General features: G+C 35.5%; 1 protein-coding gene across 2 annotated transcripts; it reads right to left on the bottom strand.

The window, feature by feature from the left end:
- Positions 1 to 12,687: 12,687 nt before the first annotated feature.
- On the bottom strand, positions 12,688 to 17,291 carry LOC106871839 (uncharacterized). 2 transcript variants are annotated; one of them, XM_014918556.3, is made up of 7 exons: positions 16,723 to 17,287; positions 16,401 to 16,448; positions 15,928 to 15,975; positions 15,291 to 15,353; positions 15,045 to 15,110; positions 14,063 to 14,137; positions 12,690 to 13,027 (listed from the first exon to the last, which is right to left on the bottom strand). In XM_014918556.3, the coding sequence occupies exons 1-6, from the start codon at positions 16,925 to 16,927 to the stop codon at positions 14,076 to 14,078; spliced, it is 492 nt and encodes a 163-aa protein (XP_014774042.1). In that variant the 5' UTR covers positions 16,928 to 17,287; the 3' UTR covers positions 12,690 to 13,027; positions 14,063 to 14,075. The 2 variants fall into 2 exon arrangements, with proteins under 2 accessions (XP_014774043.1, XP_014774042.1); XM_014918557.3 differs by lacking the exon at positions 15,928 to 15,975 and having other exon boundaries at positions 12,688 to 13,027; positions 16,723 to 17,291.
- Between the last annotated feature and the right edge of the window lie 546 nt (positions 17,292 to 17,837).

Here is a 17,837-nt window from a genome sequence, read left to right as displayed (position 1 = left end):
AGCTTTTGTTGTTTCTTCTTCTTCTTCGTATTTGTTAGGTAGATTGATTTCTTGTTTGTATTTGTCAGCTTCCTTAAATACTGAAAACAGTTTTTTGTTTTGCTCGTGTTTTGTGGCTATTTGTATTAGTTTCCCTCGCTTCTGGAGTAGGTATTTTTGCAGTCCTATGGTGGTTATTTTATAATAGGTTTCTAGCTGTATAAGACCCCTGCCACCTTCTGTGCGTTGTATATATAGCCTTTCTATGTCAGATTTTGGGTGGTGCATCCTATATCCTGTCATTATTTTTCTTGTTTTCCTGTCTATTTTACATAGTTCGTTTAGTGTCCAGTTAAGGATGTTGTAGCTGTAGCTTATAACTGGGACAGCTAAAGTGTTGATACCCATTATCTTGTTTTTAGCATTGAGCTCTGTTTTTAGTATTGATCTAACTCGTCTATAGTACTCTTTCTTTATTTTGTCTTTCATTTGTGTATGTTGTATCCTATCTAGTTCATTGACTCCTAAATACTTATATGGTTGGCTTTCGTCTAGTTCTCTTATTTCATTGGCTTTATCTAGTGTTATATTGCTACTTTTAACTAATTTTCCTCTTTTCAGGGTTGCTTTGGCACATTTTTCTAATCCGAATTTCATTTCTATTTCCTTGGTAAAGCCGTGTACTGTCTGTAGTAGTGTTTCTAGCTCTTTGTCGTTTTTTGCATATAATTTTAGGTCATCCATATATAGAAGGTGGCTGACTGTTTTTCCATAGCATTTGTAACCGCATCCAGTTCTATTTAGCAATTCTGTTAAAGGTGTGAGTGCCAGGCAGAACAGGAGTGGAGAGAGCGTGTCTCCCTGGAATATTCCTCTTCTAATGGGGATGGCTTTCGTTTTCACAAGTCCTATAGTACTCTTTCTTTATTATTATTATTATTATTATTATTATTATTATTATTATTATTATTATTATTATTATTATTATTATTATTATTATTATTATTGTTGTTCAGTAGTTTTATTTTTATAACGTGCTTTTACTTCACTACCGAGCGCAGCTCTGTGCGCTTTGGGTATGTGCTGTGGTTTGCTGTGGTGCTCTTATTTTTACTGTATTGAAAGTGTTTTGCGTAGAATGTGTGCAGTACCCAGTAGTTCAATTTTCTGTATGTTATATATATTTGTAAGTCCTGGTGTTTTTGTCATGTATTTGTCTGAATATTTTTTTATTATACTTAAGGCACCTACTATGATAGGAATTGTTTCTGTTTTTAGATTCCACATTCGAGTTATCTCTATTTCCAGGTCTTTGTATTTTGAAAGTTTTTCCATTTCTTTTAGAGAAACGCTGTCATCTGCTGGTATTAATACATCAATTAGAAAGCATTTTTTTTCTTCATCATCTTTGACAACTATATCTGGTCTATTTGCCTTAATTTCTCTATCTGTGTGTATTGGCATATCCCAGAGTATGGTTGCTTTCTCGTTTTTTGTGACCTTTTCTGGCGCGTGTTTATACCATCTTTTTTCTGTTGTTATTCCATAGTGATGGCATAGCTTCCAGTGTATATAGGTCCCAGCTCTGTCGTGTCTGTGAATATATTCCTTCTTAGCCAGGACTGGGCAGCAGAGATAATATGATTTATTGTTTCTTGTCCATCTCCACATATTCTACAGTTACTTGTTATGTTTCTTTTCATTATGTGTTTTTGGTAATTTCTGGTGGGGAGGCTTTGGTCTTGTGCAGCAATTAAAAATCCTTCAGTCTCTGCTTTGAGTCCCGAGCTTCTCAACCATTGCTGGGATTTTTCTCTGTCTATTTCTTTTGCATTTAGTTTAGCCCAGTATTTACCATGTAGGGGCTTTTCTTGCCATCGTTTTATCATGGTCCGTTGCTGTTCTAGTTTTAGTTTGGATTTCATTTGTTTTATAGCTTTTCTTCTTCTTCTTCTTCTTCTTCTTCTTCTTCTTCTTCTTCTTCTTCTTCTTCTTCTTCTTCTTCTTCTTCTTCTTCTTCTTCTTCTTCTTCTTCTTCTTCTTCTTCTTCTTCTTCTTCTTCTTCTTCTTCTTCTTCGTATTTGTTAGGTAGATTGATTTCTTGTTTGTATTTGTCAGCTTCCTTATATACTGAAAACAGTTTTTTGTTTTGCTCGTGTTTTGTGGCTATTTGTATTAGTTTTCCTTGCTTCTGGAGTAGGTATTTTTGCAGTCCTATGGTGGTTATTTTATAATAGGTTTCTAGCTGTATAAGACCCCTGCCACCTTCTGTGCGTTGTATATATAACCTTTCTATGTCAGATTTTGGGTGGTGCATCCTATATCCTGTCATTATTTTTCTTGTTTTCCTGTCTATTTTAGATAGTTCATTTAGTGTCCAGTTAAGGATGTTGTAGCTGTAGCTTATAACTGGGACAGCTAAAGTGTTGATACCCATTATCTTGTTTTTAGCATTGAGCTCTGTTTTTAGTATTGATCTAACTCGTCTATAGTACTCTTTCTTTATTTTGTCTTTCATTTGTGTATGTTGTATCCTATCTAGTTCATTGACTCCTAAATACTTGTATGGTTGGCTTTCGTCTAGTTCTCTTATTTCATTGGCTTTCGTCTAGTTCTCTTATTTCATTGGCTTTATCTAGTGTTATATTGCTACTTTTAACTAATTTTCCTCTTTTCAGGGTTGCTTTGGCACATTTTTCTAATCCGAATTTCATATCTATCTCCTTGGTAAAGCCGTGTACTGTCTGTAGTAATGTTTCTAGCTCTCTGTCGTTTTTAGCATATAATTTTAGGTCATCCATATATAGAATGTGGCTGACTGTTTTTTCCGTAGCATTTGTAACCGCATCCAGTTCTATTCAGCAATTCAGTTAAAGGTGTGAGTGCCAGGCAGAACAGGAGTGGAGAGAGCGTGTCTCCCTGGAATATTCCTCTTCTAATGGGGATGGCTTTCGTTTTCACAAGTCCCTCTTTTGTTTGGAGCTGTAGCACTGTCTGCCATTTGTTCATTGAGTGCCTTATGTATCTTATAATAATTGGTGCCACCTTGTTTATGGCTAGTGTTTCCAGAATCCACGTGTGGGGAACACTGTCGAAAGCCTTTTGGTAGTCCACCCAGGCCATACTGAGGCCTTTCTTCTTTCTGCGGCTTTATTGATCAATAATTGATCTTTATAGCCGTATGAGCCCTTGCAGCATCCCTTCTGTTATTATTATTATTATTATTATTATTATTATTATTATTATTATTATTATTATTATTATTATCATTATTATTATTAATATTATTATTCGTCAACTAATAATAAGGCAGCGAGCTAGTGGAATCGTAAGCAGACTGGGCGAAATGCTCAGCGGTATTTCTTCTGCCGCGACGTTCTGAGTTCAAATTCCGCCGAGGTCGACTTTATCATTCATCGTTTCGCGGTCGGTAAACTAAGTACCGGTGAAACACTAGGATCGATGCATTCGACTGGTTCCTCCCACAAAATTTCAGGCCTTGTATGGTAAAAAGTATTATTATTATTATTCAGTAGTTTTATTTTTATAACGTGCTTTCACTTCACGACCGAGCGCAGCTCTGTGCGCCTTGGGTATGTGCTGTGGTTTGCTGTGGTGCTCTTATGTTTACTGTATTGAAAGTGTTTTGCGTAGAATGTGTGCAGTACCCAGTAGTGCAATTTTCTGTATGTTATATATATTTGTAAGTCCTGCTATTTTTGTTATGTATTTGTCTGAATATTTTTTTATTATACCTAAGGCACCGACTATGATAGGAATTGTTTCTGTTTTTAGATTCCACATTCGAGTTATCTCTATTTCCAGGTCTTTGTATTTTGAAAGTTTTTCCATTTCTTTTAGAGAAACGTTGTCATCTGCTGGTATTGATACATCAATTAGAAAGCATTTTTTTTCTTCATGATCTTTGACAACTATATCTGGTCTATTTGCCTTAATTTCTCTATCTGTGTGTATTGGCATATCCCAGAATATGGTTGCTTTCTCGTTTTCTGTGACCTTTTCTGGCGTGTGTTTATACCATCTTTTTTCTGTTGTTATTCCATAATGTTGGCATAGCTTCCAGTGTATACAGGTTCCAGCTCTGTCGTGTCTGTGAATATATTCCTTCTTAGCCAGGACTGGGCAGCCAGAGATAATATGATTTATTGTTTCGCTCATAAGGGGTTTAGCCTTATGGTGTATCTTCCGACCCCAAACACAGCTGGCCCCTTAGGAATGCCTCGCTATAAAGGTAAATGCTAGATGATTATCTCCCTTTGCCATCGGCCATCGAGCTTCGCCCGCACCGCCATCTTGCGGTTACCAAATAACCACGAAGTCAAACGATTGTCCCCCTTCAGCCTTGGACATTGATTTCCGGCTGTAGCGTCGCCTTGCGGATTCCAAAAGGCCTGCAGGGATCTTCTAAAATGCAAGCTTGGCCCGAAAATATCCGTCCTGGAGTCCAGGATGCTCCCTCGCACGTGGGAGTCTTTTAGGATTCTCTTGCGTTCGGCAATGCATAACTTATATATACAATGTTGATAGTGACTTCAAGTTTCGGCCGGCTTAGCCATCGTCGAAGGCTAACACTGTCTTAAATTGCTTTGTCGAAAGAACTCGCTCCTGCGCTAATGTTGTCTTTTAAGATTGGTTACTTATTATACACTTTTCTGAACCGCCAGGTTACGGGGGCCGCTTGTGAATCGTCCCTGAAAGATGAAGGCAAAGTCAACCTAGGCGGAATTTGAACTCAGAACCTAAAGACACCTGAAATACCGTTAAACATTTCGCCCGGCGTGCTAACGTCTCTGCCAGCTCACCGCCTTACTTAACCATATATATAATGAGTAAGGTATTTTGTGTTTGCTTTTTGTTTCCCTCCACCGCCTAACAACCTGTAATCCTTTGTTTATAGCCCCGTAGCCTTGCAGTTTGGCAAAAGGTAGCGATGGAGTTAAAACGAGACTTAAAAACAAAAAAAATTCTGAGGTGAATTCTGCAAAGTTGGTGAAAGTTCTTGTAATTTTCATCTGTCAGTAAGACAATAACAGAGAGAGAGAGAGAGAGAGAGAGAGAGAGAGAGAGAGAGAGAGAGAGAGAGAGAGAGCGAGAGAGAGAGAGAGAGAGAGAGAGAGTGAGAGAGACACGAAGTGATTGTACGGCAGTATAAGTAATGATTCTCAGAGAGATAGATAGATAAATAGATAGATAGGTTGTTAGATAGATAGAGACAGACAGAGACAGACAGACAAGTGAGAGGAAAGGGGAGAAAAGCAAGAGAGAGGAAGCGAAAGAATCTCTGGAAAGTGAGGGAGAGAATAGAATAAAGAGACAAGCAGTAACCTACGCGGAGTTATGTTTACTATATATTTTATTGTTACCAATTTTTTCAATAAACTCCATCCGCTGTCTATCTCATTATCATAAAACCTTTAACATGATGAAACAAGTCTGCAATAATAGATTATGAATATGAAAATAACGTTAATGCCCGCTTAAGTTGTTTTATGTCGACTAGAATATAATATTACTCACTCGAAATTGCGCTAATTTGCCTTCTAGTTTTATAAATTAGCAAGTTTTCGGAGTTTCAAAAGTCCAGAAAGTTCGATAATTGTTTGGGGTTGGTGAGAACTTCTAATTCACTACTACAATGTTTCAGGTTCAGCCCCATCGCGCGGCATCCATCGCATAGGATATATGCTTTCTGTGGCTAGAGATCCTATGACTCTCGTTTCTAGCAATGTGGGTGCCCCCTACACCATTGGTCAATTTTCGTGGCGGTGAATTATTTCCCCTTTTGCGTCTAGCCACCTTATTTATTTCATATATATATATATATATATATATATATATATATATATATATATATATACACACATACATAGAGAGAGGCAGAGAGAGAGAGACAGAGAGAGAGGGAGACACATAGAGAGAATGGAGAGTAAAAATACATACATATATACATACATACACACACACATATATTTATATATATTTATATATGCATGTATGTATGTATGTCTTTTTGTTTGTTTTTGCCTTCTGTCCATTGCTTGACAACCGATGTTGGTTAGTTTACAAACTCGTATTCCTGTTAGCTATTCAACAAAGAGACTGTTAGAATACAAGACTTAAAAACAATATGTATGGGCGGGGGCAACATGTTCGTCTTAGACCTTCAAGGCCGAGGTCCAGTTTGGCCGCACAATACAACGACAGAAATACATAGAAGGTAGATGAGAGATATATATGCACAGGCGTGGCTCTATGGTAAGTATCTTGGTTCGTAACCACCTGGTTCTGGGTTCAGTCCCACTGCATGACACCTTGTGCAAGTGTCTTCTACTATAGCCGCAGGTCGATCAAAGCGTGGTGATTGCATCTGGCCGATGGAATCTGAAAGAAGCTCATTGTATATATATATATATATATATATATATATATATATATATATATATATATATATATATATATATATATGTGCACGTGTGTACATGTGTGTATGTGTGTGTGTGTGTGTTATATTTCTATCTGTGTCTCTGTGTCTGTTTTTTATCCTCACTAACCCTTCACATGTGTTGGTGCATTTACGTCCCTTTAACTTAGCCTTTCGACAATAAGACACTGATAGAATAAGTACCAGGCTTACCAAACAATTTACGAAGTTGGGTCGATGCATTCGACTAAAATCTATTGAAGGTATTACCCCAGAATTGTTGCAGTCTAATGACTCCAACAAACATAATATTATATATATAATAAAAAGTAACAGCAAAAGAACGAGACCTCGATATTTGATAAATACAGGATTATTTTTATGTTATAACTTAGAACAAACCGTAAGTTGTCATGATAGAACTCGGAGGTTTGAATGTCGAAGCGAAGAGCTGCGATGCATTCTTGTAGACCCATAAAAAATACATCCACGATTTTCATTTTCAACAACGCTATAATAATTTTTAACTACGTATAACACCACATCGTCATATAATTGTTACGATATATTCGTTTTCAAAGAATATATAAACAGTCGTCAAATATGTTTATATATTTGTCGTAATATTCACAGCTCACACATTTGCCGTAATATTCACAGCTAACAAAGAATACGATTATACGTAATGACGGCAGTTAAACCGATGTATATTTATGCATAAATGATTATGCATTTATTTGTTTAGCAATTCTCTATACTTTTACGAGCAGATTATTATTTTTCAAAATTACTACGTTCTGCTTTTAGTGAGATTTTGGTTTTATTGGTTTCAAATATTGACTGAAAGCCAGCAATTTTCAGGGAAAGGGTTACGTCAATTACATCGACCCTAGTTTTCAACTGGTATTTATTTTATCCACCCTGAAAGGACGCAAGGCAAAGACGAACGTGACGGAATTTGAAATTAGAACGTATTAACAGACGAAATGCCGCTAAGAATTTTGTCCGAAGTGCTAACGAATGGCCTTTTCATTGCCTATGTCGTTAGTAAGATGTTTCTGCTTTTAAACACAACAATGAGACAGAAAATGATAGTGCACAGCAAAGGGAGTTAAGCGAAATCTTACGAGAACTGAAATTGTTCGGTTATAGTTTGTCAAATACTGGTGACATGATGCTGAGAACTTGAGCTGTATTCATTTCGCAAGTTTTCACATAATATCCGACATCCTTTCCAATCCTATATGTAGGCTAATCAAGGAGCACAAAGAACGAGATAAGCATTGTAAGTAAGCATTCACTCGATGACATCAACTCAATTACCAGCGGGTTATAATATTGATCCCAAGGGATCACATCACCACTGTAATCAACTTGTTTAGAGGTATCGCGATAATAAAACAATATGCAATTTCAATCACTGTCGTTATCATGGATTTCCACCCTTCAAAATCGAAATCTCTCCTCTTGGATTTGGTAGACAATTCACCAGAATTAGAGACACTGTTATCAAAAGCATTATCAACGCTGGAAAGAAACATCCGTTTCATGATTATTTCTAGAGAGTAAAAGAATAAGACAACCCAATTTTCGAAGTATCGATGAGTTTAAGACGAATGGAGTATTAATTGTGAGTAGCTAGTGTATGGATGAAGAAGATTACAAATAAATAAAGAGTACTGTCATCTGTGTATGAGTGTGTGTTAGATGAAATGCAAGTAAGTTGTTGATATGAAGAAGGAAGGGAGTCTTGTCCGAAATCGAAGTTTGGAGTTAAATCTAGGATGCAGTAGCTGAGGTTCATAGAAGGAACACCGTTGATTTTGTTATACAAAAGCGCCACGTTGTACTCTTGTACTTTGCTTGCATTCGCAAGGTGTTGGATATAAAATGAGGAAAAGGTATAGAAAATATTAGAGATCATTTGACAAGCGTGTGTAGTAGTGAACGGACCGCAAAATGGTTAATGAAAGGAGGAATTCTCTACTATGTTACTGTTCATAAAATCATAGTTGTTGCAGGTCACGTGAATTCGGCAAAGTTATTGAAAATCCTTTTTGGAATGCCCCGTTGTCTGTTTGCGCAATGGTTTTAAAACTGTGTCAATGTAAACAAAAATATCGATATTTAAGCACATAACGTTGTGAAACTGGCAGAAACGTTAGCACGCCGGCCGAATCGCTTAGCGGTATTTCGTCTCTCTACGTTCTGAGTTCAAATTCCGCTGATAGTGATATTGCCTTTCATCGTTGCGGGATTGATAAACTAAATAACAGTTCATTATTGGGGTCGGTGTAATGGACTTACTGCGTTGCCCGAACTTGCTGGCCTTGAGCCAAAATTTGAAGCCGATATTTAAACACAAGCATCCATGAGCTTGTTGTCCGCAAGTATGCATGTCTGTGTGTATGTATATGTGTGAGTGTATATATATATATATATATATATATATATATATATATATATATGTATATGTATATATGCATATATATATATTCATGTATATATATATATACATATATATATACATATATATATATATATATATATATATATATATATATATATATATATATATATATATATATATATATATATATATATATATAACATCCGACTCACTTTTCATCTACCAATTTCCCTTTTTAAGGAAATGATTATCTATGAAAGACAGTTGACAAGGCGTTACGTCGTGGGCAGAACCCGAAACTGAGTGTTCAGTGGACCGTACCCCCGCATAGAAACGCTTTGAACTCCGTTATCCACTTTGTAGGCAGCTTCACGCTCCATACGCACACATGCACGCATGCACATGCAACACACACGCACACACACACGCAAGCACTTGCACCCCCTCATACACACATGCACACACACACAAACTCGCACACATACTCATAAATAAAGTAAAAGAAGAACAATTGAAAATGCCAAATGTTAAGAGTGAAATATCCAACTAAAACTAGGTTTACACATATATATGTATATGTGTGTGTGTATATATATATATATATATATATATATATATATATAATTATATACATTGGCAGCATTTTGTTAAAAGATATTACAGTATGACCAGTAAATTTACCTGTAGTATTTGTTAGTAAAACTGTTCAAGAATTATCTTGATAGAAAATAACAAACCCATACACTTTAGAATCAAAACAATATATTCAAAAATAATAACCATACGAGGAAAAACAACAACGATAAAAATAAGAAGAATAGTAATGATAATGATGATGATGGTGGTGGTGGTGGTGGTGGTTATAATAATAATAATAATAATAATAATAATAATAATAAGAAGAAGAAGAAGAAGAAGAAGAAGAAGAAGAAGAATTGAATACACTTTAAAAAAATCAATGGAGCTAAATACATTTTAAAGAACGGAATTCACCGTAAGCTGGTTATCTATTCAACGTGATGCATTATTAAAATTGATATCATCTTTTTACTCCTATCGTTTTAGCTTTCAAAAATGTTGCATTAAACATGAATAAGAACAACAATAACCGAAATAATCAATGCTTAGAAACAAAAGTAAAGCTACAGAAAGAAAGAAAGAAACACCAATAACAACAACAACAACAACAATAATAATAATAATAATAATAATAATAATAATAATAATAATAATAAAAATAATAATAATAATAATAATAATAATAATAATAATAATAATAATAATAATAATAAAAATAAAAATAATAATAATAATAATAATAATAATAATAATAGTAATAATGAATGGTAGTAAGAGAGAATAGAAAGTGTGTTTATTATAGTTTTCAATCATGGCAGTAGGATATTACGGCATGATAAGGTTTTCTTGTTTTTTTTTTTCTGTTTCTTTCTTTTCCAAGTTATAGCATAAGGGCAGATGGTAATAGCTGTCATTAGATTTTCGTTTCTGCTTGTAATGAGGCAACCGAACCAATTCTGAAAAATCAAACCCTGTAAAGAATTTTCCGACCAAGATCAAAATTTAGCGCATTATAATCGTAGTATTTTAAAGAGGTGCGATTTTTGCACATGCCAACATCCGCAAACTCTCACATATATAACGGACCACATCACACGTGCAGGCGGACCAAACGCGCAACCAATATTCCAGGATAATAATAATGATAATACTAAAAAAAAAATTAGTTCCTATATTCTTGAGGAAAGTTTCTGGCTTTCAATCCACAATTATACCTGATGCAAGAGGAATATTAATAAAATACATGTACCAACATATTAATTAAATAAAAGCATAAATACAAGGAAAAATTATGCCTAACCACATGAAGTAAAATGAAACAATTCTGAACTTAAATTAAATATAGTAATGTACTTTCAGTTACATAATTCATACAAGGCTTCAGAGAAATAAGTATGTATACATAAATATGTAAGCGGGTCCTCCGTCGGTATCAATGATGTGTATTTAGGTGTTAGATGAACTCAAATGCTTACTCATTGAATTACAGTAAGTCTTTGATCACTCCAGAGTCACATGTTTCCTCCCCACAATTCTCAGGTAGAATTGGCGTTCAACATTAAGTGACAAGATTATTCTTTAGAAATTCTAGCTCAGTGCAACCGATGGGTTTCCAAGTAATTTCTCGCTGTCCAAAGGCTTAAGATGACATGAAGATATCGACAAAGCATTGACCAAAATGCAACGCCTGTTTATCGAACGCAGGAACAAATGAATATATATATATATATATATATATATATATATACATACATACATACGTATATACATATATGCATGCACACACACACACACACACACAGACACACACACACACACTCACACACACACACATATATATATATATATATATATATATATATATATATATATATATATATATATATATGTGTGTGTGTGTGTGTGTGTGTGTGTGTGTGTGCATGCATATATGTATATACGTATGTATGTATGTATATATATATATATATATATATATATATATATATATTCATTTGTTCCTGCGTTCGATAAACAGGCGTTGCATTTATATATATATATATATATATATATATATGTGTGTGTGTGTGTGTGTGCGTGTTTTAGTTATTAGACTGCGGACATACTGGGGCACTGCCTTGAAGAATTTTAATCGAACGAATTAAACCCGAGCACTTTTTCATGCCTAATACATATTCAATTAGTCTCTTTCGCGGAAGTGCTAAATTACGGGGCGTAAGCACTCCAACACCGGTTCTCAAATGGTGGTGGTGGTGTTGGGTAAACACCGACTCGAAGATATACACAAAAACACACAGATATACACGCAACAAGATTCTTTCAGTTTCCTTCTACCAAATCCACTCATAATGTTTTATTCTGCCTGAGGCAATAGTAGAAGCACTTCTTCATTAACCTCTGGTCGACCAAAGTTTCTGAGTTGCAAGTGCCAGTGTGGTGAGCTTCCTTCTCAACCACACACTTCCGGGTTCAGTCCCATCGTGTGGCTCCTTCAGACCGTGTCTTCTACTAAAGCTTCTACCAAAGTCTTGAATGGAATTGGTAGACGGAACCAGAAAGAAACCCCTTCGTATAAATGCATCTACGTGTGTATGTCATTGTGTCTCTGTTTATCCTCTCTCTGTTTTACAACCGGTGTTGGTGTGTTTACGTCCCTGTAACTTTGTTGTTCGGCAAAAGAGACAGATTGTATATGTATCAGGCTTTTAAAAAATAAATACTGTGGTTGATGTGTTCGGTTATATCTATTCAAGGCGATGTTACACTATATCTGCAAGCGAGAACACCTAAAGCTCCACAAGGCTTCGGCAGGGGATGGTGGCGAACCCTGCTGTATTCTTTCACCACAACTTTCTCTCACTCTTACGTGCTGTGTCACGCTGAATATCCTCGAGAACTACGTACAGGGTACACGTGTCTGTGGAGTGCTCAGTCACTTGCACGTTGATTTCACGAGCAGGCTGTTCCGTTGATCGGATCAACTGGAACCCTCGACGTCGTAAGCGACGGAGTGCCAACAACAACAGTGACTGAAGCAAGCAAAAGTTTATATATATATCTAGATGGATGGATGGATGGATGGATAGATAGATAAATAGAGAGAGAAGAGAGAGAGAGAGAGAGAGAGAGAGAGAGAGAGAGAGAGAGAGAGAGAGAGAGAGAGAGAGGCAGACAGACAGAGATAGATATGCACAAAGCATAGGTTTATAGCATTTATTAGAGACACGTTCTCAAAAGTCTAGAATAATATAATGCATAAACGAGTGAATCAACAATCATTTTAAAAATTATTTTATTTAGAATGATGCCCATAAATATTTCACAATTGAATTCCTATTTTATGATTGTTGTTCACCTGTTTTTTAAAATTTATTTATTTATGTATATATTTACGAAATTGCTCATTTAACTTTAACATAAAAGGTATAGATTGAGGCGGGTGGTTCATCATATTTTGTACCTAACGCCGGATAATTCATATAGTGTTCTTCGACAGAACTTAATGCTGTTGAATTCTCTTAATCGGTGGAGCTGTCTGAGGAATTCTTTGCACTGTATAGTTATGGCAATTTATATATATTATTCAAATCTCATCTCGGTCAAATGGCTTCAAACATCTGAAAGCAAAGTAGATAAAAATACACCAAGTTTATACGTGTATATGTATGTATGTCTATACATGCATACATACATACATACACAAATATATATATATGTTCATAGATACATATATATTTGTATATATGTGTATATATATATATATATATATATATATATATATATATATATATATATATATATATATATATATATATATATATATTGCTCAAGTGATCAAAACAATTCGAATACAAAACATTACTTCGTAATTTTAAATTTGCAAAAGTGTCTAATTATGACGTACCTATGCCACGGATCTCCCTCTCAAATATGCTCGCTGTTTCGTAAATATAGGCAGCAAGTACAATATGTCTGCCTGATGTGTATATATTGGGAAGGTTGTTGATTATTAAATATTAATCAAGACGATATGTATAAAGGGCCGGAATGCGTGGCATTTCTTCTATGTAAGAACACTAAGCATCCGTAATTAAATTAAATTAAATTAAAACAAAGCGAAACCCAGGAATTTCACACCAATACAAATGTGGAAATTACGCAAAAGAATACAAAGAATATGGGAAAATTATTTTGGGAAATGTGTTTGGATATGGAGATTTATTGAACAAATGTTAAGTGATCAATATATGGAGGATGAGAAGTCATAAGGATTTCCAAAATAAAAATAATACTTAGCGTACACATATACACTTGTTCACAAATCCAAACACACAAACACGCAAACACACACATTATATATATTCATATATACCAACGTATATCTATATATAGATATATGTGTGTGCATGTGTGATGTATCAATGTGTGATGTATCAATGTGTGATGTATATATATATATATATATATATATATATATATGTTATACATCGATGTCTATATCAATCCATGTATGTATGTATGTATCTATCTACCTATATATACAACTATGTCACTTTACACACGCTCGCGCGCACACGCTGCACACACGACGTTTAGAGAACGCAATAGAATCTGCTGCAATGTTAAACCTTTGTACATATATTACAACTTACCTTCCAATGATGTTTAGTGCCACTGGCGATTACCATGACCAGTATTGCTGGTATAAGTATCGTTTGTAGGTGAGACTGAAAGAGAAATAGATAAAATATATTATTAATTCTGTATATGTACAATATATACATATATATATATATATATATATATATTTAGAAAAAGAAGAAGAAGAAGAAGAAGGAAGAGGAGGAGGAGAAGAGGAGGAGGAGGAGAAGAGGAGGAGGAGGAGAGGAGGAGGAGGAGGGAGTAGGAAAAGAAGAGAAAGAATAAGAAAAATGCAGGAGTGGTATGTCAGTAGTAGGATGTTGGTGGAATCCGCTTCAATGGTCAAGTGACGTAAAAGTCACCTGTTGTCTTTGTAATTGTACTGATTGGAATTGTTCTGAATAAATTCCTGGGTAGTTACTGTTCTGAAGATATCGTATTTAATATTTGAGTGGGTATTATTCTAAGGCCCTTGTAATAGTGTCATTTGTGGTGGACGCATTCAAAAGGAATTTTTATATTTTGTGATAAAATATGGCCCTTTTCTATTGCGCTGACTACAGTTTGCATTATCCCTGAATCTATAGAAGGGAAACATGCTGAAGCTGGGGTGTTTATTAGGGGCGCAAATGTCGATGTCTTTTTTGAATGCTATTTTTCTGTATTCCCGAATTTTGATCTGGGATCTATGTAGAGCCATCCTTTGACGTAGAATGTTTTTGGTTTGGCTTATGTATTGCTCTCAACATCTAGAACAAGTTAATACATATATTAGGTCCTCTGAAGTAAATGTGAAGAAGTCAAAACAACTCAAAAGCTAACAAAAGAACTATGTTAATGAGCTGACGAGGGAGACAAGCTTCCCATTGTCGCAGATACAGCCAGATCATCGATGATTTCGCGTTCTGATGATCAATGCATCTTAATGCTCATACACATGTGTGTGTGTGTTTTAAGAATCATGTGATATGGCATAGTGCGTTGAGGGCTTACCGTCTGGAGGAGTCAGTCCATGGATGCCATAAAAATTATGGAGTGTGGCTCCAATCGATGGCAATTCTGAAAAAAGAAACAATAGGTAATAGAAGTCATACGTTTAGAAATCATATACATGTACATATATCTGTGTATGTGTGTATCTATGTATGCGACAGTTTTATAGACCGAAACACTTACAGTTTGGCCACAGTACTAAATTTTGATTAAATGTTAAAAAGGGATTTTTATTTTGTAACTTACCTATTATAGACGTTCCGTCATAGAAACGAACGTCACGAGTCACTGTCTCTACGGCAGGTAAATCTGAAGATACAAGGACAACAATTATACATACGCATGCGGGAGATGCACACACACACACACACATCTATACTATTTGCTTTTTGTGGCTATAAATGTCTTTCACTCTTCTTTTTAGCAATATAGGTGCTACCATGCAACCTCACTAACTGACAATTGAACTTTTCCCTTTTCGTATTATATTGCGTTTAGCCCCCGTCCTTCGTTATTTTATACATCGATCCATCGATCGATCGATCCATCCATCCATACATACATACATACATACATATCTATCTATCTATCTATCTATCTATCTATCTATCTATCTATCTATCTATATATCTATCGCTCTCTCTCTCTCTCTCCCTATATATATATATATATATATATATATATATATATATATATATATATATATATATATATATATAATTAAGTGAAAATGTTTAGAGTCAACAAGGAGTACGGCTGTCAACGGTCCTTCACCCATAACATATCTTTTGCTATATTATATGTTTACAGATAGATATATTGATGAATTACTAGATTAATTCAATTGCAATTATATATTAAATCGTTTTGTATTGTTACTTACACTTTTCATGTATTCCTATATCCATTACTGAACAAGAACGAACCGACGCTGCAAACACATATAACAATGTGAAAAATAAACATTTGTATGTGTATGTGAGAGAGAGAGAAAGAAAGATACAGAGATACAGAGATACAGAGTGAGAGGAACGATGAGTGGGTGAGTGAGGATGAGAGGGAGAGAGAGTAAAAGACATTGAGTGAGAAAGAGTGTATATACATTTATGTTTGTGTTGCGTTATGTCTGTTTTGTGGGTGTAATAAAAAGCACACAATTGTTGGCCGCAATATGTGCGTATTAGATATATAGCTTCTTAAACGTCTAGAATACATTGTGAAAGAACAATACATACTGAAAGATCAACGGTATTTGCAATTGAATGCTAATACTATATAAATGTAGATGAGATGGAGGAAATTATAAAAGATTCAGTTACGAAGTCAATATGAAAATGAACGTTTATTATTACTTACTCTTAATAAGTGGAGTGTCAAAGAATGGTAACTTCTTGATAGAAGTATCTGGAATCCAAAAGAAGACGAAAATTAAGAGCAGTCTGGATAGAGTTCATATATTATATAATATTTTGTATCTCTATAACGATGCTCGAGCGCACACAGACACGCACACACGCATACATGCACATACACACACACAAAGAAACACACACTCACACACACACACACACGCACAAATACACTCACACACATAACATGGGCGCAGGCGTGGGCAGCGTGCTTCCCAAACACATGGTTCCGAGTTCAGCATGTATCTACAACATTCATCAAAACTTACCCATGTCAAAGAGATCTCCCAGTTCCTCTGATGTGGCTACTGAGGACATATCTGCGATCGTTGAACTAGGTTTTCCGGCATCTATCGATGCGTCATCATCTTTCGGTTTCGGGCGGTTGAGGTATGGAATGATACAGTGGAGACAACGTTGGGTTCCTGTACGAAGGCGGGCGAAGAAACCCGGACGGTCGATGATTTCAGACATATGGGAAAATAAAAACTAGAAACGGTTGATAATTATATGAACGCAAACAACGTATTGAATAGCAAACTCAAGAACTTGGCTTCCAAACACTAGCAAATATCGCAATTGAATAAAAGTATTGTAACGTTTCGTTCAGTTTGCTCTTATGACGTTATAATTGGATTAAGCATTCTTGGATAACATAGGATCCATGGAAGAACCTAAATAATATTTTTTCGAACATACACACAAACATATGGACACACATCACACACAGAGTCTTGCACGCAAACACACATGCACACATACACACATATGTACACACTCATACACACATACGCATACAAGCACACATACAAGCACATACGCACACATGCACACACACGCACACAGGCCACATACTCATACATATACACACATACACACACATGGACACACACATGCGCACACACATGTACACACACTTGCACACATACGCATACAAGCACACATACACACACATACGCACACGTGCACAAACACCATATACACATACATATACACATACATATACACATACATATACACACACATATGTACACAAACGAGAGAAATTCATATATACTATATCTTTATTGCCCACAAGGGGCCAACACAGAGGGGACAATACATCTGATTGGGGGTCAAAGAAACGGATGGGAAAAACAAAAAGATGACTAAACATTTAGCACAAAATAAACAAAACGAATGATACGACAGACCGGAAGTCTTTACGGATTGAGTGAAAAGACGGGTTCATCACGACCCCACGAGACCCGCCTCGCCACTGATATCTCAGATAAAGCCCGTGTCGCGTTTATCTGGTTCGATCCACTCGGAACTTCCGTGCTACATTCTTCTATCGACTCTCAAACGTTTTCGCAATCAGGCATTTCTTCTCTAGCTCTATTTT

This window comes from Octopus bimaculoides, chromosome 13 (genome assembly GCF_046866305.1).
Source record: "Octopus bimaculoides isolate indiv1 chromosome 13, ASM4686630v1, whole genome shotgun sequence".
NCBI lineage: Eukaryota > Metazoa > Mollusca > Cephalopoda > Octopoda > Octopodidae > Octopus > Octopus bimaculoides.
Note: the sequence above shows the minus strand (reverse complement) of the source record. Positions and strands in the feature narration are given on the sequence as shown.